Source organism: Phragmites australis, chromosome 1, assembly GCF_958298935.1.
Source record: "Phragmites australis chromosome 1, lpPhrAust1.1, whole genome shotgun sequence".
NCBI classification, from domain to species: Eukaryota; Viridiplantae; Streptophyta; class Magnoliopsida; order Poales; family Poaceae; genus Phragmites; species Phragmites australis.
In genome coordinates, this window is record NC_084921.1 from 1,632,930 (window position 1) to 1,656,869 (window position 23,940).

General features: G+C 43.0%; 2 protein-coding genes across 4 annotated transcripts; one reads left to right on the forward strand and one right to left on the reverse strand.

Moving 5' to 3' along the window:
- Window positions 1-3,023: 3,023 nt before the first annotated feature.
- On the forward strand, window positions 3,024-5,101 carry LOC133911130 (auxin-responsive protein IAA16-like). 2 transcript variants are annotated; one of them, XM_062353429.1, is made up of 7 exons: window positions 3,024-3,369; window positions 3,520-3,761; window positions 3,860-3,941; window positions 4,049-4,317; window positions 4,418-4,562; window positions 4,669-4,732; window positions 4,821-5,101. In XM_062353429.1, the coding sequence occupies exons 2-7, from the start codon at window positions 3,674-3,676 to the stop codon at window positions 4,860-4,862; spliced, it is 690 nt and encodes a 229-aa protein (XP_062209413.1). In that variant the 5' UTR covers window positions 3,024-3,369; window positions 3,520-3,673; the 3' UTR covers window positions 4,863-5,101. The 2 variants fall into 2 exon arrangements, with proteins under 2 accessions (XP_062209413.1, XP_062209350.1); XM_062353366.1 differs by having other exon boundaries at window positions 3,024-3,761.
- A 14,547-nt stretch (window positions 5,102-19,648) lies between these two features.
- Window positions 19,649-23,416, reverse strand: LOC133911294 (hexokinase-8-like). 2 transcript variants are annotated; one of them, XM_062353600.1, is made up of 10 exons: window positions 23,002-23,416; window positions 22,604-22,836; window positions 21,950-22,100; window positions 21,694-21,876; window positions 21,392-21,466; window positions 21,150-21,305; window positions 20,923-21,021; window positions 20,710-20,840; window positions 20,413-20,494; window positions 19,649-20,311 (listed from the first exon to the last, which is right to left on the reverse strand). In XM_062353600.1, exons 2-10 carry the CDS (start codon window positions 22,768-22,770, stop codon window positions 19,976-19,978), a joined length of 1,380 nt encoding a protein of 459 aa, XP_062209584.1. In that variant the 5' UTR covers window positions 22,771-22,836; window positions 23,002-23,416; the 3' UTR covers window positions 19,649-19,975. The 2 variants fall into 2 exon arrangements, with proteins under 2 accessions (XP_062209584.1, XP_062209505.1); XM_062353521.1 differs by having other exon boundaries at window positions 22,604-23,416.
- Window positions 23,417-23,940: the final 524 nt, after the last annotated feature.

The following is a 23,940-nucleotide window of genomic DNA, read 5'->3' on the forward strand; positions in this document are numbered from 1 at the left end:
CAAGCTCTGGAAGATATTCTCAGATAGTTGTCGTATTGTCTTCGGATATATATGATTTTATCCTCGAATATCTGATATCTGATGAATACTTGGCTCCTTACATATAAATCCAATATCCGAGACAACTATCCAATATCCGATTAGTATCTAAAATAGTTCGCGTCATCAGGTGGGCGAAAAACATCTAGCATGTTTTCACCCCTACCCTCGTGAAAGAAAATAGAGTGAATTCCCTCTATGCCATAAAAAATTAGCTCTTTCCTCTATACCATCAATAATTTTGAGCTTCCTTATCTAACATCATTTTTATCTTTCTTTCCCTCCTTCCACTCCGTCAGCCCTCAGCATAACTGCCGCCGAAAATCACTATTTATATGCAATGATAAAAACACATATAAATAGAGCATTACAAACGAACTCACTCTTTCACCATGTAAACTAGGGTTAGAAATAATTTTAAAAATTAGTCCATCATATAAGAAGAATATTAGTGAATTTTATAAGATTTTTGGGATTTTATTTGAGGCTGTAACAATTGTTATAATTTATAAAAGTAGTTTTTTTTTGGAGAATTTTAGTTTTAATTCTACACAATACTTTTGAGTTAATCTAATTAAAATGTGTTGCACATGGATTTTAGAATACGTACAAAAAGTTTTAAGATTTTTGAAGAAATAGAATACCACTGATTTTTTTTTTGGAGGAGTAGAAGATCGATGCTTTGTGAACAGTACCATTTAACAATATCCCTAAATAGTTATTTTAGACGGGAGTTTTGCCGAAGGGCTGAAGGAGTGGCAAGGAGGGAAAGAAAGATAAAAACGATGGTAGATAAGGAAGTTCAAATTTTTTGATGGCATAGAGGGAATTCGCCCAAGAAAATAAACAAATGCAACCTAGATCTCACTATCAATCATGCAAAAAGCAGCCATGGCGGTGATGTTCCTATTGGCTCCGGTGCTCCTATTTGTACCAAAACGAGTTGAGGTGATGGGTTTCCTACTGCTGGTGTGCGGGTTGCTAGTGGATTGACCTAAGGTTTGGGTGGCGACGGAGTAGGGTTCTGGTGGTGACAATGATGAAAGGAGTTGGGGCGGTGGAGTTGCACTGCTATGTGGAAGGTGTTAATGATGGCAGGTTACTGGCGGCTATGGTGTAGGCTTCTGGGTGAGGGGTGCTAATGGCAACAACATAGGGTTTTGAGCCACGAGGATGCTAATGGTGGCAGGTGGGCAGCAGCAAAGGGTCCTGGGTGGCCGGGAGGGGAGGGAAGAGGGTGCAGGCGTCGGGTTGTGAGCGAGGAGAGGAGTGGTCAAGATCTGGTAGAAGAGAGGGAGGACAAGATCTAGGAGACGAGGGGACGATGAGGACAGGGGAAGTCACGGGAGGGTAAGATGATTTTGTGTGGGCCAGGGGCGATGAGGAAAAATTCCATGTTTGCTATGTCAGATGCTCGGTATTGCTACCTCACGCGCCACGAAATTTTCCTGTGCCATGGTGTCAAGTTCAATTTCACAGCGTCAAAGTGCGCCAAGCGCCAGCATGGGGTTCCTCCAAAATGTACTCCCAACAGGAATGATCTTTCACGTCGTTTTTTCCAAAACGACAGTAGAACGAAACTTTGCTTGACGTTATCACCATAAGCGTCAGGGAAAATCGGACCAACCGTGTCGGTGTACACAACTGACAGGGAAAATAATCTTCCATGATGTGTCTGGCCGAATGCAAGAATCCGTCAGGGAAAGGCTGATTTGGGGTATTGTATCCAGGCATCGGTTTAGAGAATCAGGGTGGCAATCGTAACGTGTGGGTTAGTGGAACTACCGTTCTCCCTTGCATGTCTTTAGGGTGAGCAACTCTACGATTCAACTGTAGCATGCCTGGATCACATTTGCATCAAACTCCCTTTGCATCATCGATTTGCAATGTTTTCTAAGGTTAAAACGGGATATGATACGGTGCTTGACAAAAGAGCAACATCAATCACAAAATTGCTGAGCTTATCTTATCCAATGCTAGCTCTCACCTTCTTTATCCAACGCCACCATTTTTGTCACTTTCACGCATGCATGTACAGATCAAACGGGATCCGGTGGCCACTAGGCTGCCTCATTAACCTCAGTGTCGTTGGATTAGCCATTCATATTTGTGCTGTTTCTCGTCATACAGGTCGACCAAGGCTAAACAAGCCTTTTGTTAGAGCATCTTTAATTGAGCTCATTTCTCACCTCTATCCTATATTTAAGAGAAAAACGATGAAAATCGGTCTCCAACCGACCTCCTATCCAACCCTTTTTTTTTAAGAAGCTCTCAAATCTCCTTCCTCACCCCCTACATCTAGGGGCTCCTCATCCGACCCCTACTCAGACCCCTCACCCGCGTCACCGCACCCGTGCACGGCCCCTCCCGCGCCGCCGCACTGCCCCGCACCTGCCCGCCCGCCCACGTGCGCTGTCGCCCCCTCACCCGCCCGCTCGTGCTGTAGAGGTGTGGAGAGAGGGAGCTCGAGGAGAGGGAGGTCGGGGAGAGAAAGAGCGGGGAGAGAGGGAGCTCTGGCCGGCGTCGGGAGAGAGGCTCTGGAGAGAGGGGAGAGAGAGGAGAGAGAGTTACCAGATATTAATAAAATATAGGTGTTTCGAATATAGAGGGTCAAATATGAGAGACTGATTGGAACACGCTGAGAAGTAAGGATGAAATCTGAATAAAAAACCTCTAAATAAGAGGAATATATGTTAAATATAAATAGTCGGTTGAAAATACCCTTACTATTTACATCAACTACAAGCTAACTTTTTTTTCCTTTTTTTTTCTTGAAGGAGATTCATTTCCTGTTCATGTTAAAATAGGATTATAGAGTAGGAGTACGTTGCACATTAATTAAACCATTAGATATGAAGATCCGTTTGTGCCCTGGAAGGATTCATTATGCAAAAAGATGGTACAAGGATAAAGCGATGCCATCGAACAGATTCGTTCTGGGCTGTTAGGGGGCGCCACTTTTTCTCCCATTTATAAGGGCCAGAAGAGCACCGAAGCACACACTCACAATCTTGGCTTCTGGCGCGCAGAAAGAGGGATACAGAGAAAGATCTCAATCGCTAGGCAGCCGTTGCTTGGTTGCCGTAGCTGCCTGCTTCGTCCTGACTCGCGTGTGCAGATGCTCTCATTTCTCTTCCCGGCGTTTGCTCGTCTCTGCTCCGACCTTCGAATCTCGCCCTGCACTTATTCCCTCACCTGTCTCTGCAGCCTAGCTTTGCTTCTAGCTAGCGCGCAGACAGCCAGCAAGTGAGCGAGCTGAGAGAGAGAGGAAGGTGCTTTCTTTCCGTGCAACTGCACCCTGCTCGGATGCTGCTTTGAAGACTTGCCCAGGTCTCAAACCACTCAAACCTTGTCCCTTGCTCGCAAACCCTTGCGGCATTTTGATCACCCTGTTCCGCTTGCTTCTCGGGCACCGCGCGCGCAACTCCTGCTCTGTTCTCTTCTGTTCACTGTTCTCTCTCTCTCTCTCTCTTCTCGCAGGCAGGCCGGCAGGCAGCCTTTCCTTGCCGGTCGCCATCTGCATTTATATTTCCCCTCCCTGGTCTCCTGCCTGCCTCTGTGCCGTGCCCGTGACTCCTGAGGTTTCTTTCTTTGCTGAGCTGAGGAGAGGGGAGCTCGGAGGAAGGCGGCGATCATGGCGTGGAGCGGCCGGCTCGGAGAGGAAGGGGACAGCGGTCTTGAGCTCAGCCTTGGCCTCCCGGCCTACTTCACCAAGCCCTCAGGTTTGATATCATCGTCTTGCTCTGCACTTCTTCTTTTCTTCGTGAAAATGGCTCCAAGTTTTGATCTTGAAGCCTCTGTCCGCTTGACGGCGTCTCAGGTTTCGCCGGCGGCGAGGAGCCTAGTGACACTTCTGCTTTCGATCTGCAAGCGGCCAAAGGAAGCAATGGCTCCAAGGCAAGGTTGGCACCGAAGCTGAGTTCTCGTTTCCTGTTGCATCCTCAATCTCTCTGTTTCCACTATTAATAAGTACAAATTTTTATGCTTGCGATGTTGTGCAATCCGTCAGGCCAGCAGCTGCTCCGGTGGTAGGGTGGCCGCCAGTGCGTTCGTTCCGGCGGAACCTCGCCTTCTCCAGAACGCCGCCTCAGTCGTCCTCGGCTCATCAGAACAGCGGAGGCAAAGACGACGGCGCGAAGGCCGGCGCCGAGCGCGGCTTGTTCGTGAAGATCAACATGGACGGCGTGCCGATCGGGAGGAAGGTCGACCTCAGGGCCTACGGCGACTACGGCGAGCTCACCGCCGCCGTCGGCAAGCTCTTCCGCGGCCTGCTCGCCGGTATGTCAGTCCATCCCGCACCATCTCCAAGAACGGCGCCGTGCACCGTACCATTCGGCTATGTGCTCGTCTCATCATGCAACATATCGCGATTGCGCAGCTCAGAGGGATCCAGCCCCGGCCGCGGCAAGCCGACTCTGCGGTGACGAGGAAGAGGATCCCGTGATCGGCGGCGGCGGCGAGTACATGCTGGTGTACGAGGACGAGGAGGGCGACAGGGTGCTGGTCGGCGATGTCCCGTGGGAGTAAGTCGAAACGACCTGACAGTTTAGATCCTCAGCAAGAGCTCTCCAGCATCACGATGTCGATTTCTTCGCATTCTCACATGGCCAAGTGCAACCTCTGCTGCAGGATGTTCGTGGCAACGGCGAAGAGGCTACGCGTGCTCAAGAGCTCCGACCTGCCGGCGTCGTCGGTGAGTCTTCGCATACTTGAGCTTCAAGTGAGAGTTTTGGCCTGGCAAATCGCACCATTTTACTGACGGAATAACCCCGCCCTTGCAGTTGAGAAAAGGGGGCAGGAAGAGGGCTGCAGCTGACTGCTGAACCCTGCCCTGCTCCCACGCATCGATCATCAGCTTGTAAAAATTCCCAAGCTGAGGAGTGGCGCAAAGCTTGGGCCTGGCTTTTTCTGATGTCTTTCTGTCACGCTGCTAATACTTAGTAGTATGAGAACAAGTCATGATGGTATTAGAATCATGTAATGAACAATATTACTGCTGCTAGTATTCGCAACAGTACTAATATTAGTGGTAGGTGTTAATGAATCTATGGCCGGTGTTGCCCTTTTTGGTGTGATTTCTGGATGCATGCGTCTTGGTTGGTGTGTGTCGAGCTGATCTAAAATGTGGAGCCGGTTTTGACGATCGTAGCAGAAATCTGAACTCGACTTTGCTTCGCTCAAGTGTTGCTTCCTGATCGTTTGATCGAATCTGGCACGATTAATACAGCCGTCACAAATTTAAAAATAAAATAAAATGTAGCTTTCCAATGCTCTCAAAATTTAAAACACTATAGAAATAATCATTAAAATCTGAAAAAATTATGGTGTAGAGGATACTAAAATCTAGCGTTCTAAATATTTTAACTCAAAAATTTTAACTCAAAAGAATTACTTGTACAATTAGAACTAAAAAAAGACAAATTTTAGTATCCCTGAAATTTGTTTTATTTTCTCATCTTACTGACCATATTTTTGTTAGAATTTCTTTGAAGAGCTAAATAATAGCATATGATACCAGTAGAACGTTGATTTTTATTTTTTTTTAAATAAATCGACCCCATATGATGGGCCTTAGCCAACGTGAAGGCCCAGATCGGCCTGACCCATACAGTTGCAAGCGGCAATGACTGACCCACTGCCCAACACGACTCTCCGCGCGCGAATGCACAGTCCTGAGACGGCACGAAATTCCCTTCTTTCCCAGGATTTTTTTAAATAATATTAATTTTAAAGAAATTTTCAAAAATAATATTGGTTCAAAAAAATTATAAAAATAGCATACCGTTGCTAGGTCAATCAATGACCAGTCATATATGACCAAGTTACCAAATCACGTGGTGACATGGTGTGGGCCACGATAATAAATTTGTTAGCAAGTCTCTGGCGCCAAACCCAATAGCAACATGATTTCTTTCGCCAAACCATGTGGTGGCATGATCCTTCTAAGGCATCGATCCTCTCGCATCGCCGCTCCACGCTCGCTTCACCCCCCCTCCCCCCAGTAGCCACACGTCGGCTCTTTGCTGCCCTCCATAGCCTCATGCCGGTGCACGATGCTGGGCCGGGCCGGCAACAATAGGGTAGGAGGAGGAAGGAGGATGGAGAAAGAAGAAGAAAGGATAGGTAATTTTCTTTTTTATTTTTGTTTGTAGAAATTTTAGAATAGTTTAGAAATTATTTTAGAATAGTCTAAAAAATTTAGAGTAGATTAGAATTTTTAGAAATTATTTTAGAATAGCCTAGAAAATTTAGAGTAGTTTACAAATTTTAGAAATTAGTATAGTTGTAGTAAAATATATAGCATGATTTATGAAATAATTTAGACATTTTAGCAATGTTTTTTGAAATGGTAGTAATATTTTTGCTAATATATTAGCATGATTATGATTGAGTTGTGCATTATTTAGGAATGTGCAGGATTAATTTTAGCAATTATAGTGCCAATAAATATTTGAATTGAAACGTGATGTAGGTACAAGTATAGCGTGATTTAGGAACAATTTGTTTAAAAAATATTAGCAATAATTCTTGGAATGTAAGTGTGATGTAGGAATAATTATAGCTTGATTTATGAGTAATTTTAACAATATTAGTAGCAATAAATCTTGAAATTTAAGCATCATTTATGAACAAGTTTACCAAAAAATAGGAATAATTTCATGTGTCAACGATTAATGGACAATCATATGATTTTGGATTAGGGATGTCCGTAGGAGTGGTTTTTAGTGTGCATTATGGTGAAGGGTATGTTTAACAATGTGAAAGTGTAGTAGATTTAAGCAATTTTCAGGGTTTGACTGTTATTTTGAATAATCCAGATGAAATGCGGCAAAGTTAAGTGATATGGATGTTGCATAATATGTTTGGAATTAGCATGTCAGAGTAGCTTATGTCGTTCAAGGTTATGTTGCCTAAATTATTTGAGACCGGGTGGAAGTGGACTTTACAGGAATGTGAAAATACACCGCAGTGGAGGCAATTTGTGAGGTTGGGATTGCAATGAGATTTTGTTAATGTCATGCTTGCAAAAGCGACAACTATAGATTATGGAGAAGGCGAGTCACATGTTGTTGGTGAAAATGTTGTCAAAGAGAAGGAGCAGGAGAATATGTTTCTGGAGGTTCCTTTGCAGACTAGTGCACCGGTTGAGATAGAGACGGCAAGAGAAGAATGTAACGACGAGTCACATGCTTGCTGATCAGGGGGAGCGGGACGAGGCACTTATTGATACACCCCAAAAATCCTAATCTAGGTTAAGCGAGCATAATCACCATAGTTTTATGTTTTGCGTAAATTACGTCAGATGTATATTGGTACTTGTGAGCGGAAATGGTCTAGAGCTAATTAGAAGTATCCCTAGGCTTTGGAAAAGAAGAAGAGCAGAGAAAGGGGAAAAAGGAAAAATAGAGACAAGATTTACAGCACAAGACCGCACCTCATGATCTGATTGCCAGGGCATAGTGGGTTTTGGTTTAAAACCCATCGATCGACGTTCGCTACTCTCTCTCTCTCACTCTCTCTTCCATTTCACTCGCTCGCTCACTTGGCCGAGAGAGAGAGAGAGAGAGAGAGAGAGAGAGAGAGAGAGAGAGAGAGAGAGAGAGAGAGAGAGAGAGAGAGAGAGAGAGAGAGAAGGAGAGATCACCTCGATGTCCCAAACAACCGGAGATAGACGGAGAGGACTCCCCTAAACTTCCCAAGGACTTCCCCGAGTTCCTCTCCCCTCTTTCCATCACCGAAGGTGCTTTTCTCTAAGTTTTCTCCATCTCAAGTCTAACGACCACCTTAAGGCCCGACATGCAAATCGGAGCTTCCCTGAGGCGAACTGATCTAATACAAAGCTCCCCTACGCCAAGGTGAGCATCTCCCTACCGTTTTCGCAAGATTTTTGAGCTCTAATCAGTCTCCATCTTGTTTTGGACATGTTTAACCCTAGCTTTAGATCTCGTTCATGGGGTTTCTCGAGTTTGGTTTGATGCATGTTGTCCAAACTACCCTAGAAACACTCCACTAGTGTCGCAGAGAGTTTTCGTACCTTTTGTGTTTGAAGGCATCGTCGGTGACCTCATCGAGGTGGCGTCAACAGGGTCCATGGTATGAACGCTAATAGGGTTGGTCTAACCGCTAATGATACTAAGTCGCTTGAAATGACTCCATAGTTAGGAGTCAAACCGCCATCATGGACGGTCTAACCGCAAGTCCCGATCTGACCATCAGACCTACTCAGTACCGTTTTCCCCTCTGCTTGAGTCTGACGGTCTGACCGCCAGCTATCCAGTACCCAGTGAACTTAGTATGTCTTAGATGAGGTTCAAACCTTTCATCTTTTGTGTTGTTGGCTTTCATTTATGAATGCTTTTGAGACATAACGCCTTTCGTGTCAATTCACCATCATGCATCATAAGCATATTTCTTTTTCCTCATTCGTTGGTTTATTCAGTGCATTTTTTATTGTTTAGAGAGTGGCACGCCAACGGTTAGCGTGGTCGAAGCCGACACCGAATCGGAATTCATGGGCAAAGTTTCGAAGCAACCAGACAAGCATCTAAGTATATTCTACCTTGTACTTTGGATCATGTGTTGTCTAGGTTGATAAACTATTGATTTATGTATGTTATGCATGTTAGCGAGTCAGTGTCAGATTCTGCGGGTAGAACCTATGTTGATGCATTGTTCATACCTTAACATTGATGATCTCAATCCTTGTAACCTGGGAGTAATCATGTTAATGTTTAACTTAAAAGTATCTGATATGCTTAGCAATGGATAGGTTATCGTTAGAAGTTGAGCGGTAGTTCGACCATCGTTCGCGAGCTTAGAGCTTGTTAATGTTCACAAAGTTCATGATGATGTTGGTTTGTATGAGTTGTGAGGATGAGACGAGACGTGAGTTGTGCTAGGGGTAGGTCGGGAGAGGAACCCGAATGCCATATATCGCTTATATCAATTAAACATCGTCCGTTGTTACAGTTGGCTTTAGCACTTTCCCGTATTTACCATGTATCCGTATATGGGACGGATGAGCTGAATACCTTTGTAGTTGTGACCCTTTGGCGCGCGAGTCTATGGTATTGTGGGCATAATTTGCTTCTAGATGACATTCGCACCTATAGGCACATGTTCAAACAGGGCTTATTATAGGTTATCACGAGTACCCCCTTGTGTGAACTTTAGTGGGTCGCACAGACCGAATGGTCCTCGTGTCGTGTGGGTAAAAACGTACCCCAATGTAGGGTGTAAGATCAATTTGAATTATTGCGCTATCGGTCATGAGCACGCTTCTGTCTATTTGCATCAGTCGTAGAGTTCTGATGTAGGAAGTGGTTGTAATGGTTGAGGTTGGTTATGAGACGGTTCCTTATACATATATGTTTACGATGTTAATATCTGGATAGAAGGGTATAATTGTTTAAGTTGTATGTGCTCATATTTTTGTGTCAAAACTGCTTTGCATATGAATTCATTTAATCTTATGGCCGACTCCTTGCTAATTCACCCCAAAATTCATTATCCTTGAAGTCGGGTTATTATACCTATTATGGATTAAGTCTCGCAAGTACCTTCATACTCATGTTACTTTGTTGTGTAGGTGAGGAAGAGTTAGTGTTCAGCAACTTCACGCCTGTCAACATCGGCGACGGGCGAGAATAGTGCTTTCTACTCGTGAGATGTCATTTTGGGGTGGTGCTTGTGGGCACATGGCACTACCCGTCTTTTGTCTTTCTCGTATTTATTTTTTGTTGCATAGTAACTTTAACCAACTAGGAGTTAAATTGTAATAACTTAAAGACTTGTAATATAATTTCATTACTCGCTCTTTATTATACCTTGATGTGATGAATCATGTTGTAAAGGACTGTGTTCCGATCTTAGGTATAAAAACTTACCGGGACTACCGAGATTGGATTCTGGTTAATTATTTTGGTCATAATTGTGTAAATGATCACTCTAATAATTAATTATAATACAATTTGGATGGTTCCTTACACTTGTGGACCAAATGGAGGCAAATGACAATGAGTTCCGCATATTTGTAGGCTCAGGTGCTTGAATTCCAGAGAAATGGTTAAATTTTGCATTGAAGAAGTTAACAGTGAATAATGGACATTCCTTTGGAGGTAATCCCATAGTATAGCTAGGGTTCTGTTGTCCTGGTAGCAACATACCACAACCCCTGTGATGTGTGTGTATCGACAACGAAAGTGAGTGTCATCACCGGGTGCCCACTCCTACTGATGTTGTGGTCGTTCAAGCGGTTCAACATCGGTCGACCCCACCTGTTGTTGTTCACGCCTTATGGAGTAGAGTTCTACCGTTTAGCGACGTATGGCATGCCTGATCCAGAGGATGACCGGTGATGGTGTGAGGAACCATCCAAATTGTATTATAATTAATCATCAGGAATGATCATTAACATAATTACATCCTCAATGATTAACCAGAATCCAATTCCGGTAGTCCCGGCACGTGTTTTGTGTCCAAGATCGGAACACATGTCTTTCTGACATATAACATCACAATAAAGCTTAAGAAAGAGCGAGTAATTAAATTATATTACAAGTTCTGAAGCATTTAACCATTTACATAGTTTACAACAAATGGAAGTTAGGAGGATAAAGAACAGTTCATCTCCTAACCAAAACTATAAACTATGCAGCGGAAGATTAACATCTATAAACCAATAAAAGCAAGGTGAATCCATATGCCCTTAGGCTCCACTTAAAAACCTCGCCCCACGAATAATTTGCACTACTCATTCCCGCCACCTACATCGGCGGGTGTGAAGTAGCCAAACACGAGCTCCTCCTCACTGGTAGAACCTAAAAGAGCAGCGTGAGTACGAAGGTACTCGTAAGACTTAATCAATAACGGGTACATATAATAGTCCGACTCCAAGGATGATGCATTGAACCATTAGCAAGAAGTAGGCCACAAGGTTAAGTAAATTCGCGCGCGCAAGCAACCTTAACACCTATGTGTGAGCACCTAAACTTAACTACAGATACATTTCTACTATGTAACCATTGACTTATATATAAACGAAAATAGAACCATCTCATGAACATAATTGTAAAACGAACCATCTCAAACCCATCTCATCCAAATATACCACACATCCCGCATTCGCAACTCTATGACTGCTGCGAATGGACAAAAGCATGCTCATGATCGAGTGCACAGCAATTATAATTGTTCTTACACCCTGCAGGGGGTACAACTTTACCCACACGACTCGAGGATCATACGGTTTGAGTGACCATACAGGCCCACCCAAGGGGGAACTCATGTCCACCTTTCCCAATTAGCCCCAACCATTTGAATCAAGCATCGCTTGGTGCGGAGTCACTTAGGTTAACTCTTGGAGCAATCACAAGTGTCTCTACAAGACCGCCCACTCACATCGTCGATGTGAAAGCTCAAATGATCACAGCTACAGAGGTATTCAGCTTATCTTATTATTAGATCAACATGTGATTAGTACGAAAAGTGCTAAATCCAACTGCAATAATGGACGATGCTTAAACAATACAAGTGATCTATGGCATTCGGGTTTCTCTCCTAAACTATACTATTGAACTCCTCCGGTGCAGAACATACTCCTAACACCACCACATCTCACCTCATTCTCACACTCATACAACCCACATCATTGTCATTATATTTGTAAACAACAAGTAGGCCCTAAACTGGCGAACAATGGTGGCACTATCGCTCGAATTCTACTAGGGACCTATGCATTACTAAGCATTTCGAATAATTCTTAAGTTAGACATCAACAATGTTATCAAAGCTACAAGTATATGTATAATCAATAACTCAAGGTAGAGGTAATGCAATTCATCAACATAGGTTCTACCCACCAAAACCCGACAATGGACTCACTACTCATGCAAACATACATAAAGCATAATTTATCAAGTTATACAATACGAGATCCAAAATAGTAGGTTGAGTATGCTTAAATGCTTGCCTTGTAGCTCTGGCAGTTGCCTAATACTGCTCGCACAACACTCACATAGCTCAGGTAGCTCGATGGCGCCTTCACTTGCATGCACCGTCGGCGTAACGCTCTCTAAACGAATCAAGAATACATTGCAAAAATAATCAAATGATGGAAAAGTGTGCATATGATGCATGCTTGATAATTAATAGTGCGTCGTGTTTCAAAAATATTTGCAAAAATCCACCAAATGATTAGGGTTTCGAAGTTTGAAACACCGAACAAGGTAACCTAAGTACATGCAGCCTTGAAGGGTTGACTGTCAGACCGACGTGGAGGTGGTGGTCTAACCGTTGGCCTGCAGAAGGTTTTGGCGCGCTGCGGTCAGACCGATAGTATGTCGATGGTTAGACTGCCGTCTGGCGATCAGACCGGTCCTAGTGGTAGTCTGACCATGAGACCGTGCCGTTGTTACTTTGCGAGGCCGATGGTGAAGGCTTCGGCGAAATCTCAACCATGAAGGGTACCAAAATGCTCTATGGGACTAGTAAAGTGCTTCTAAAGTGATTTGGACAGTATTCACCGAGCTAAACTCAAAATACCCTATGGATAAACCCTAGGTTAGGGTTAATCTTGGGTCTAAACGACATGGGGATCGACTCAAGCTTGGGAATGACGAAAAATCAGTAGGGGGTGCCTCATCTTCGTGTAGGGAAGCTTTCTATTAGAGGGGTTCACTCCAGGAAGCTCTGATTTAGAGATCGAGCTCCGATGTGGTGTAGGGGCTTGAGGTGGATGAACTCATGTGGAAACTTCACCGACGACAAGGATGAAGGGGATGAGCTCGAGGAAGCCTTCGGGGAGCTCGAGGATGTTCCCTCCAGTGATCTCTGGTCATCGTGGATATCGAGGTGATCTCTCAATCCCTCTTGGTGTGGGTGAAGGAGTGAGTGAGAGTGAGTGTGTGAGAGAGTGAGTGTGAGAGAGTTAGCTGATTTCCTCAACTAGAGCCTCTGTGTTGTGACGGTCAGACCATGGGATGGGTCGGTCAGACCATAGGAAGACCACATGGTAAGCCAATGTGGCTGCCCCCTAGTGGTAAGACCACAGGGAATCCCGGTTAGACCGCTAGAAGGGTATTTTGCTGAATTTTTCTAATTTCCCCTTGTTTCTATTCTTCCTTTTCTCCAAAGTATCTAGGGTTTCCCTAAGGAACTCTAGACTATCTTCAAAGTATTTTTGCAACATGTTTAAACTCAAGTTATCAAATGAATACATATAAATATAATGTCATAATGATTATGAATGCTTAATCATGCGATTAGCATTTTGGGACGTGACAGATGGGCTCGCTTGGGTACATGCGCGATGTAACTATTTCAAATTGTGTTTTAGTTGCAAATATGTTTTGGTACTATTTATTTATGATGACATGTTGTTTGTGTGCAGTCGAGGTTGATTTCTGGTACTGCACGCGGTGTGTTCCCCTTCTTCATCGCGTGTATTTACTAGCTGACAGACGAGTGCATGCGGTGGACACCATACTCGATCACTGACGTTGCTGCTCGTGCCCCTGTCGGACTAACCTCACTTTGCAGTAGAGATAGTGCCTTCTGGATGATAAGGAGGAACCTCGTGTTCAACATCCACGTCGAGCCCTACAGCCCGAACCGGGTTCTCTGGTAGTTCAGGAGGTAGCGAGAGCTTCCTCTACTGAGGGTGGAGCGTGTATCACAGTCAATTGACAAGTAAGATCTCTTTTGTACTATACTTCGATTAATCTTTATTTACTTAACTATGCATGTACAATATTTCTATTTTTGGAGCATCTATTTGTGAATTGCAAAGCATGGTTCATAACTTTGAATTTTAAATGTGCCTCAAATGGACATCTGCAAGGAGGTGCTGGCCGACCTTGTTGCCTTCTCAGACAGGCTAGATGTGCGTCCGTCGAGAGTGGATCAGGCTGGGCTGAGCAGCGGTCTACGTCGGCTTTCATAGCATTGTCAGGATATGTTACGTCATGTTTTTTTTGCCACAGAGGACATGACGACGTGGCTGGGACATCTAGGAGGAGGTCCCCACCACCATGTACTGCATCGAGCACCTCCAACATGCCAAGGGGGTTGTCATCCCAGGTGCTGTAGCCTTGCCTCACTTTCGTCTCCACACCAGGGTGGATAGGAGGCTTACATGGTACGTTCTATCGTTTCTACAAAATTAATTTTGTTTTCACATTTTTGCCTCTTACAATTAGTGTTCGCAATAACATATGCTCAGTGGGAGGACCTGAGTGCATATGTATCATCTACTTCTCGTTCGACGGATGACTAGGGGCATCAGCAAGCTTTTGGCGAGAGTCTGAACGCCTGGTTTGCGGAGCCTCCCGTCACTCAGGGCTTGTCTCAGTTGGCTAATGCCTCACCACCTACGCAATCTAATTAGGAGGAGGCAACCACCTCGAAGGATGCGGCGCGCCCTAGACATCCACCAGACCACTTGACATATTCATCGCAGTTAATACGTCGTCGAGCGAGAGGAGGTCCCAACAAACGGGCCAAAGGATGTACTTAGACTTGTACTCCGTGCTATTATTAGACTTGTACTTGTTGTACTTGTATTCCGTGCTATTGTTAGGTTATTTGAACATTAATGTTCATTTCCACTTTTATCTACTACTACATTTTTGTTAGTACTGCTATTATAACCATAGAGTCATACCCCGAGCATTCTATAACAAGCATAATAAACATGCTCGATCTAAATTACAATGGCATGTACAAGCATTCTATAACTAACATAATATTACCGTCAAATTTGTGTTACCCGCACACATCTAACTTTGATAGGTACTCTATTTTCATACCTAACCTTTTCATACTTAACCTTTTCATCAATAGCCTTTTCAGAGCAACCTTTTTTAGATTATGGATGGTGTCGAGGGTAAATCTCTGACAGTGATTCCGGGTATATCGGACAATGGGTGCGTGAACGGCGTTTCAGGGAGTGAATGTATCTATGTGTGTAGATGAAGGATTCAGGGACACCGGGGGTTATACAGGTTTGGGTCTCCTGAAGGATAATAACTATACGTCCTGTTTTTTGTGTTATAGTAGATCTCCCTTGGTTACAACGATGTTCTAATAGATTGTCAGAATTAATCTGTCTTGGTTACAACGGGGCCCTCATTCCTTTATATAGTAGTGAGAGGGAGAACTAACATGCGGGCTCTACACAGATGGCCTCTGCTTATTCTAATATCTAACTTAGATCATCATTACGGAGTACCAGGTACGCAACTTGCTCTGACAGCATTGTATACCATGCTGCCACGCGTTGTCTTTGCCTTGCCTATAGAATCTTACCCTACTGCATTTAATGCGACGGGACGAAACGGTGCACTTCTGCACCGTCCTCGTCTACTTGCCTCTGCGTGCCGTCCCCGTCCACTTGCCTCTATGCCGTCCCTGTTCACTTGCCTCTGTGCCGTCCCTGTTCACTTGCCTCTCTACGCCATCTCCGTCCACTTCCCCTGCCAGATCGCTGACAACATCCCATCTGTCGTGCGGTGCTGCGCCGGCCTGTAGAGTCTCACACCGTAGCCTTTAATGCTACCGGATGGGACACGCCCCCTGCACGGCCTAAGACCTTATCCGTCGGGACCGGTGCCTAGTGAAGAGAATCGTTCGGGCAAGTGTCCAATCTGGTCCTGCGACCAGGGGACTGGTCGTGGGTTTGTGTGAAGGTGTAGCGAGATTGGTCGCTGGAGGCTTTGCACTGGTCGGGGTAGCTCATCGACCATTTAGACTTTTTAGGAGATGTTCCCCTAACTGTTTGCACCATACGTGGGACATGTTTAGCCAGAGTACCCCTTTACTTGATACACCGACAGATGACAACGGGGCCAATCCCTGTCGGGGAATGCTTCCCCATCTCTGTCCCTATTTATCTATCGAGGGAAAGATTTCTCCTATCCCCATCCCTGCAGAGAATTTTGCGGGGATCATGTCCCCAATAGGGATGTAAAATTGAATTATATTTGATTGTTTCTATATATTAACAATGTATACATAGTATAAATAAGTAATTTATTGATGCATACGAAGATAATTAATATAAGATTGATTAAGTATCGTTGGTTAGACAAAAAAGAATAAGAGTAATTTATTATTTACTCTACATAATGTAATGTTTGTATATTTATATACTAAGAAAAATATGTATATATGTGATATCGTGGATATAGCAAGGAGCAGAAATAGGGAGCGCATTCCCGTCCATGTTCTCATATGAGTTCGTGGAGGATGAAATCTCCCTATCCCTGTCACCTAATAGGGGAATTTCTCGCGGGGAATCAAGGATCGGGTCCCCATTGACATCCCTATTTCAAATATAGGCTTTTCAAAAGTAGCATTTTCATATATAGGCTTTTCAAAAGTATCTTTTTCAGAGGTAGTCTTTTCAGTTGATAATGACCATACCTTACTGCAGAATCAACTCCTTTCCATGGTCGATTTTTATGGACTTAGTCCATGAAAGCATGAATCTGTTGTATAAATAGATGACCTCCTGGCAACATGTAGAATCAATCCACTAGCCTCAACCTCTACAATTCCAACGAAAATGACACCCGATCCTTTTCCCAAGAAATACATGCCGGATACTACGCTTGATGGGGTTAAAGTGCCAATGTGCTAGTGTGGAGACCTTTGTAGGGTGATAAAGTAATCCGGGTTCTCTGACACCTACGAAAGGAGGTTCTTCATGTACCGTAACTATGAGTACGATCCACCCTAGGCTCCCACCACCAGCTAATCACTTCTGGCCAAACTACTCTAAATAAAACTAAGAATTACCACTGAATGTTTTGGTCTTCGTGCAGTCTCTGTCACTACTATGTGACTTCTTACAGTGGCTGGATACTAAGCAGTAGCAAGCGGATATATTCCTCCTTCATATTGAGCACCACGCCGCTTGGAGACGCTTCCATAAGATGGAAGCCGACAAGAGGATGAAGGCTATGCGAAACACATTCAGGAGGAGTAGCAGAAGATGAAGGAGGAGCGTAATCATATGATAGCGGAGGCCCGTGAGGCAAAGAGGAAGAGAAAGCGTGAGAGGGCACATTGGGCGCGTGAGGCAAGATCGGAAGTGACGAAGAAGGGAAAATACCCACATTCCACTCAGTAGACCAAATATTGTAGTCTTGTTGTTTATATTTTATAAGCTATGTTAGGTTTAGATGTGGCACTTATTTAGGTTAGAATTAACGTGTATCGTACATGCCATCATTCGTCTATGTCGCAGTTCCCGTTAAAATCATTTTGTTCAACTTAAAATTTCCGTCAAATCTAGATATTCAAAATATCATACAAACATCTAATGCCACTGGACGATTCAACAACAAAAAATTATGACCCACATACGCCTCTTGTATCATAACTACAAGTATTGTGACATTTGTAACACAAAACTATAAATATTGTAATTAGTAACACAAAACTACAAGTATTATGCACCAATTTCACACAAAACCCAATTTTAATTGGATTCACCCAAAAATGGTCTTATATTTCTCCAAAAATCCTAGAACTTTTTTTATGTGTTCCATAATCTATTTTCAACCTGTTTTAATTGGATTTACCCAAAATTAATGTCTATAATTAAAATTAAAATTCTTCAAATAAAGCTACTTTTATAAACCCTAACAATTGTTAGGGTCTCAAATAAAATCCCAAAAATCTGTTAAAATTCATTAATATTATTATTATATGATGTATAATTTCTAAAAATATTTTTATCCATATGTTATATGGTGAAAAAGTGATTTTCTTTGTAATGCTCCATTTATATGCTCCATCTATATACTTACAAAGTAACTTACTCTTTTGTCATATAACCTAGGACTAGAAATAATTTGAGAAATTAGTACATCATATAATAAGAATATTCGTAAATTTTTCCAGATTTTTGAGATTTTATTTGAGACCTTAACAATTGTTAGGAGTTATAAAAGTAGCCTTTTGGAGAATTTTAGTTTAAATTTTACATATGTTTTTGGGTGAATCCAATTAAAATGGGTTGCATATAGATTATGGAACATGTACAAATAGTTCTAGGAGTTTTGGAGAAATATAAGACCATTTTTTAATGAATTCAATTAAAATCAGATTTTATGTGAAATTAGTGCATAATACTTGTAGTTTTGTATTATTAGGCACAATACTTCTAGTTTTGTGTTACAAATGACATAATACTTGTAGTTTTGTACCATTCACTCTTAATTCAGGCAAATCAAGGTAGCCTATTTTTTGCAATTTTTTTGAAGAAGACATGTAATTTTGTAATACAAAATATAGTAAAGAAATCACCGAAATATATCTGAAAAGGCTAAGCCTGAAAAGTCTATATTTCAAAATGCTCACATTTCTTAAAATGTAAGTCCATATACATTTTCTTTTTTTCTTAGTGCTAAATTAATAATATTTTGGTTAACCGTCTGAAAATTAAGTATAATTACATCTTTATTTTTTAATGGTAAATTTTTTAAAAACAAAATCATTCAACCTGAAATAAAAACAGTAAAGGTTATATCGCCAATCTATCTGACGATAGGAAGCTACCCACCTGTCGCTATATGGACTTGTGATAGGTCCTCTCACCACACACGCATGGTGACATGATACTTCTGTCGCCGTACAATTTGGCGACTTGGTTATATCGTCAGACGATATGGTGACATATCACTAATCGCCAACTGGCCTGACGATAATATATTATTTACATAATTTTTCTAAAACCAATATTATTTTTATAGTTTTCTTTGGAATTAATATTATTTTAAAAAATCTCTTCCCCAGTACGGGGCTGCTCCTGCCTGCCACTGCTAGCGACCGGAAGCGGAGACCGGGAGGTGGAGCAAGACCGGTTCGCCTGTACAATTCGAAACTCAGTAGTGCCACGGAAAATTTTGTTATAGTTGTCTTGATCTGTGCTAACTTTATGGGACATGGTCGATGAACACATTTCCTTTACTAGAGCTGTTTCACTTGTGACAGTGAACTATGAGTGCACGTTGTCTAATCGTTTAAGCACATTATCGGATGCCAACATGTACAATGTTGTGCAATGGCAAATATCCAGTAGTAGCATCTTATGTGTAGAGACTTAACTGGGATTCTAGAGATATTGCCACAATGGTCCTCCGAAAGGGTGAGGACATTTTCATAAAAAAAGGTGAGGACATACACAGTTGTTGGGAATGTTTGAGACTCTCAGCTACCAAAGCATCTCATCCAGAACTGGTATTTGTATCCAATTTGCTTTGAACCTTATTGCCAAATCCAAGGACTTACGTCAGCTCCAAGGAATACAGCTTTGTCCAGGGACAGACTGGTCAGAACTTGCATCACTTCCTTTGGTGTTTCGTATTGTTATCATTTCACAATTACATGGGGTTGTGATCAATGGGGTAATTTTAGATATAACCCATTCTTTTCTTTGCAGAGGTATTAGCCACGAAGATCACTGCATTGAAACCGAAGGCCGAGGTTACCGTCGGGGATGCGATGGAAAATCATGTATGCTGGCAGCTGGCTCTACACTAGTGGTTCAGAGCTAGGTTGTGACTAGTATGCTTGTAGGAAACTTGAGCAAAAGAGGGAATCCCTTCTTTTCTTCTTTGTTGCAGAGCTGAATTCATGCATCATGTTACGGTACATATATGCTTTCGTTTTGAGATTTGGTATATTTACAAGCACTGATTGTTTTTCCTGAAATCGCCGGGTAAGCCGCTAAGCCCGGATGGTTCTCCTTGCTTATTAGCTATGCAAGGTGACATCAACAAGCCTTGTTTCGATTACAGACTGCTTTCAGTTCCAGGCTCCGCATATGCTGGAAAACTATAAATTGGTATTCCCAACAGAGAAGGGAAAGAACTTCAGCTACTTGCTAGCTCATTTTTCCTGCATGTATGGCAAACACTTTTGCCAATTATCACTCAACATTTCTGTACTGAGATTGAGAAGCTGCAATCAGAGCAGCACCTATTCCTGAACCGTCATCTGCGTGCTTGACGGCTATTGACTTGGACGCCTCCTCTCCTAGCAACTCACCCAGTGTGCTCTCCAAGCATTCGCGGAATTTGGTGTAGTGCCCGAACAATCCTCCATCAATGGCAATGACTGATCGTTGCTTCTGGGCAGTGCAATCTCTCCCAAGCTTCTTGAGGATCCCTGCAAGCCCTGCAGCAGCCAGCCGAGCTGCCCTTCTAGCCACAATGTCGCAAATTTCGACAATCAATTTTCGAGTCTCTAAGGACGTGTTTGTAATCTGCAAGCAAATAGACATGTAATGCCACTTCACTGTGTTATGCGAGGATACACAATACATGAATAAAGGACTGCCACGTAGTGATCATGAAGTCAGCATACCGCTAGGTTTTCTTCCAGTTTTTCAGCTACAATCTTCAGATCAGGTGTTTCATCATGGTGCATTGCAGAAATATGGGGGGTCCTGTGAACCACATAAACCTAGATTCATCAGCAAGGTCAAGCTTGAATTGAATTTGATAGTTATTCGCTGCACTTTATAAACGGTATGTTCAATTAAAACATCAAATCTGCTGAAGTACCAACGGAAACATGCATTTGAAACCAATGTTTCACATCCTTAATTCCTGATCAAAACGTCAGGGTGTCAACTAGAAAGAAGCCAAGCAGACAACATACCGCAGAAGGAAATGAGTTCTGAGCTTAGTGTGATCAATATTGCTGAAAATTGAAGATCGCAACGAAATTTCAAGGAGCACCCTCCTTACAATTTCGCCTAAATACATTCCTGACATTAACTTCTCGTAGATCTGAAAGAAGTTGAAAGCAAGACAACTACATGAGAAACCAGCAGTATGAACAGCAGACTTTATCTTTTATGCAGAAACTTGCCTGCTCTCCCGGATTTAAGCTCTCCCTATCTAATTCTTGATCATATTCAGTGATGGGAAGACGGGATGAATAGAAGTTACCCCATTCCATGTTGATGACCTGAAACACAGGAAAAACACTACATAATTTATTTAGAAATCTATTTTTTTTTAAACAGCACAGTCCAACCTATATGTGTTTTTTGGATACTCTAGATTTTAAGTGAAAAGAATGGCCTCAAACCCTACCATATCCCCTGAATTGGGCAACTCGCCTTCCCATTTCGGAATAGCGTTTGCCTTCTCAACATACGCTGCATTTGTGCCAGTGCCAAATATCACACCAGCAACGACATCTTTGTCATAGTACCTTGCTCCAGCCAGAGTCCCAACAGCATCATTAATCTGTTTCATCAAAAGATCTGTTGAAACCACAAGTTGCTTAATTTAATTGAAGACGGTCCAATATAAAAAAAATTGTTGACTCTCACCAATGCAGCTACATGCATGTCCAGACCTTGCTTCTCCATAGCCATTTGCAGTTCAGCCACTACATCTTCACCTACCTGATATCAGGGCAATGTTAATTTAACGGAAAATTGATTTATAAACACTCAAGTTACCTAACTTTCCCTGCATACAATTGATCTAACAAAGCATAGCTACTCAAGTAGCATCATAAATTTCCTTTTTTACTACAATCAGAATAAAATGACAAAATGAGATCTTGAGGAGCTGTAATTGCAGTATCTTCACATCGAACAATGTCCAGATATGCGCATGGAAGACTTACAGCATCATCAATGGCAAATGCCTTTGTCCACTTCACAAGGGTACCTGACGCAACAGAACGTTGCTTCACTGGGAATGAAAATGTGAACCCTAGTTCTCGCTTCTTCCCATTTGTTGAGTTAGTACACCTCTCTTCATCAGCAACAAACTTGGCCAATTCAGAAGCAATGAAACCAAAAAGCTCCTAAGACGTTGAAAATGCATAATGTCAGATCCAAATCAAACACTGTAACCGAAATCTGAACATATATACTTACCGAGTAGCTCCCTGACATCAAATGTGGAGGAATAGTGACTTCTCTGGACTCACGGTTAACGACATGCTTCTCATTCCCACCCAGTTGCACCCTCAAGACGCGGAAGTTTGTTCCTCCTAGGTCCAATCCGTAGAATAATCCTTCCTCTCTCCTAAATATAGTAGTACAAAAGGTAAGCAATTGTAATGGTGTGCTCAAGACAAAGATAAATCTGCCTCTTCACCAATCATCCTTACATTATATCTATCGGCTAACTTGAAGCCAAATAAGATGCTGTACAAATGAATCATGCTTTAATGCTACAGACATAGGAGCTATGACATAATGAACCATGGTCTCAGTCAATAGACCAGGGGATGGTCATTTTGTTCAAGTCCTCCCGTTAACGGGTCCCTTATTATATCGTGCTCAAATTAACTCGTAAAAAAAAAAATCACAGTCTCTCATGTAGCATCAACACCAACAAAATCAGATAAATAACATCTTGCTGCATTCTCCTCAATATTAGTGATGATGAGCATGTAAGAATCACATCAGGTGCTCCTAGAAACATTCCTCTGATTGTTACTTGAACTACCGAATATGTATCATACCACCAAACCTTCCTCTGATTGGACATATAAGAGCAAGAACAAGAACTACGTTAATACTAACCCTGTGGGGAGCTTATCAACGTAGGAGAGGAGCATCTTGACCTTGCTCCCGCCTTCCTTCTCCAATCCCGCGCCCATCTCATCGGCAATCTCTGACGCCACATCTCGCAGCAGCGACGCCGGTGTCCCGCACTTCTCTCGGAGGTCGGCCACCACATGCTTCGCCATCGCCACCGCGGCTGCCACTATGACCCCAATTCCCAACGAGCAAATCAAGAATCTTGGATCCGGGGACTCGAATAGGAGGAAAGAAAAAGGCGACAAAAGTCAGGGTTTTTAGACTCCAGAACCGAAGGAAAATGCTCAAGAAAGAAGGGAGAAATGTGAGGGGAAAGGGAAAATGGCTAGTAAGAGAAAGTGAGGACCTTTAGGAAAAAAAATTATCGGAAAATAGATAACCTTTGGATTTGGAACGACTCTGAAATCGAAAGATGGTGAGGCACGTGAATTTTGGTTTCAAGGGCTCATCTTTCCGCGACTGATTGATCAACTGCACGATAAAAGGCAGGAAAAGGACGGTGGCGCCTCGTGTGTTCCTGCGGCCTTGTTCTGTTCCTAACTCTTCAGGAACTGCACAGGAACATGCCCAGGAACGGATTATTTGTGTACTCTCCAAGAATAGGATTCTTAAACTAAATGGTTCGGCATTAGATGGATCTTTCTGCATCAGCTTGTCATGGAAATGAAAGGAGAAGCTGGCCGGAAATGGTCACCGGGCTGAGACCACCTGGTCTGGTTGAGTGGATACTCTGTGTAGCCTTGGGGGCACATTTTTTTTCTTTGAGAAACTTGGGGGCAGAGTGAGAGATTGGAGTGACTAAAATCAGACAACATGCAGTGCGACGTCACAGCCAGTTTGATGGGTTGGCTAGTTGGGTTTCTGGAAGGCGTGTTCAAGTTCTAGTCTTCCTGATTCATCCATTTCGAACGGTGATACGTATATGAAAGGTGAAAACAACAACCGGTTCATTTGAAGCGAAGGAGAACCTGTAAACCTCGTTTAAGAACCCATTTGGAACCAAAGGAAAACAAAGAAACTACTGCACTAAGGCAATCACTTGTAGGAACTAGAGAGTTCCCTGCTGCAGAACCAGAGAGGCGAAAAGGGCAACAGCGGAGGTGACACCGAATTCGGCATCGATCTTACTGGCTCCTCTACTCCAGCGGCCTCTCTGGTGCCGAAGGACGATGGGTTTAGGTGGATCGACGTCAGAGGTAGTTCATAGCATGTTAGTAGGTGTTGTGAGATAGTTAGGGTTCCCATGGTGTCTTCGGTGAGGGTGCCATGCCGGCTTTTGTTCATCTATACTGCCTTCGGTGAGGTCGCTGTTATCGGTG

Bases quoted from the DNA above. Each gene is read 5' to 3' on its own strand.
- LOC133911130 (XM_062353366.1), top strand. From the start codon at position 3,674: ATGGCGTGGAGCGGCCGGCTCGGAGAGGAAGGGGACAGCGGTCTTGAG. The intron at 3,762-3,859 runs GTTTGATATCAT...ACGGCGTCTCAG, and splicing joins CTACTTCACCAAGCCCTCAG to GTTTCGCCGGCGGCGAGGAG. The intron at 4,563-4,668 runs GTAAGTCGAAAC...CCTCTGCTGCAG, and splicing joins GTCGGCGATGTCCCGTGGGA to GATGTTCGTGGCAACGGCGA.
- LOC133911294 (XM_062353600.1), bottom strand. From the start codon at position 22,770: ATGGCGAAGCATGTGGTGGCCGACCTCCGAGAGAAGTGCGGGACACCG. The intron at 21,306-21,391 runs GTGAGAGTCAAC...TTGATGAAACAG, and splicing joins ACATGCATGTAGCTGCATTG to ATTAATGATGCTGTTGGGAC. The intron at 20,841-20,922 runs GCAAGTTTCTGC...AACTTCTTTCAG, and splicing joins GCTTAAATCCGGGAGAGCAG to ATCTACGAGAAGTTAATGTC.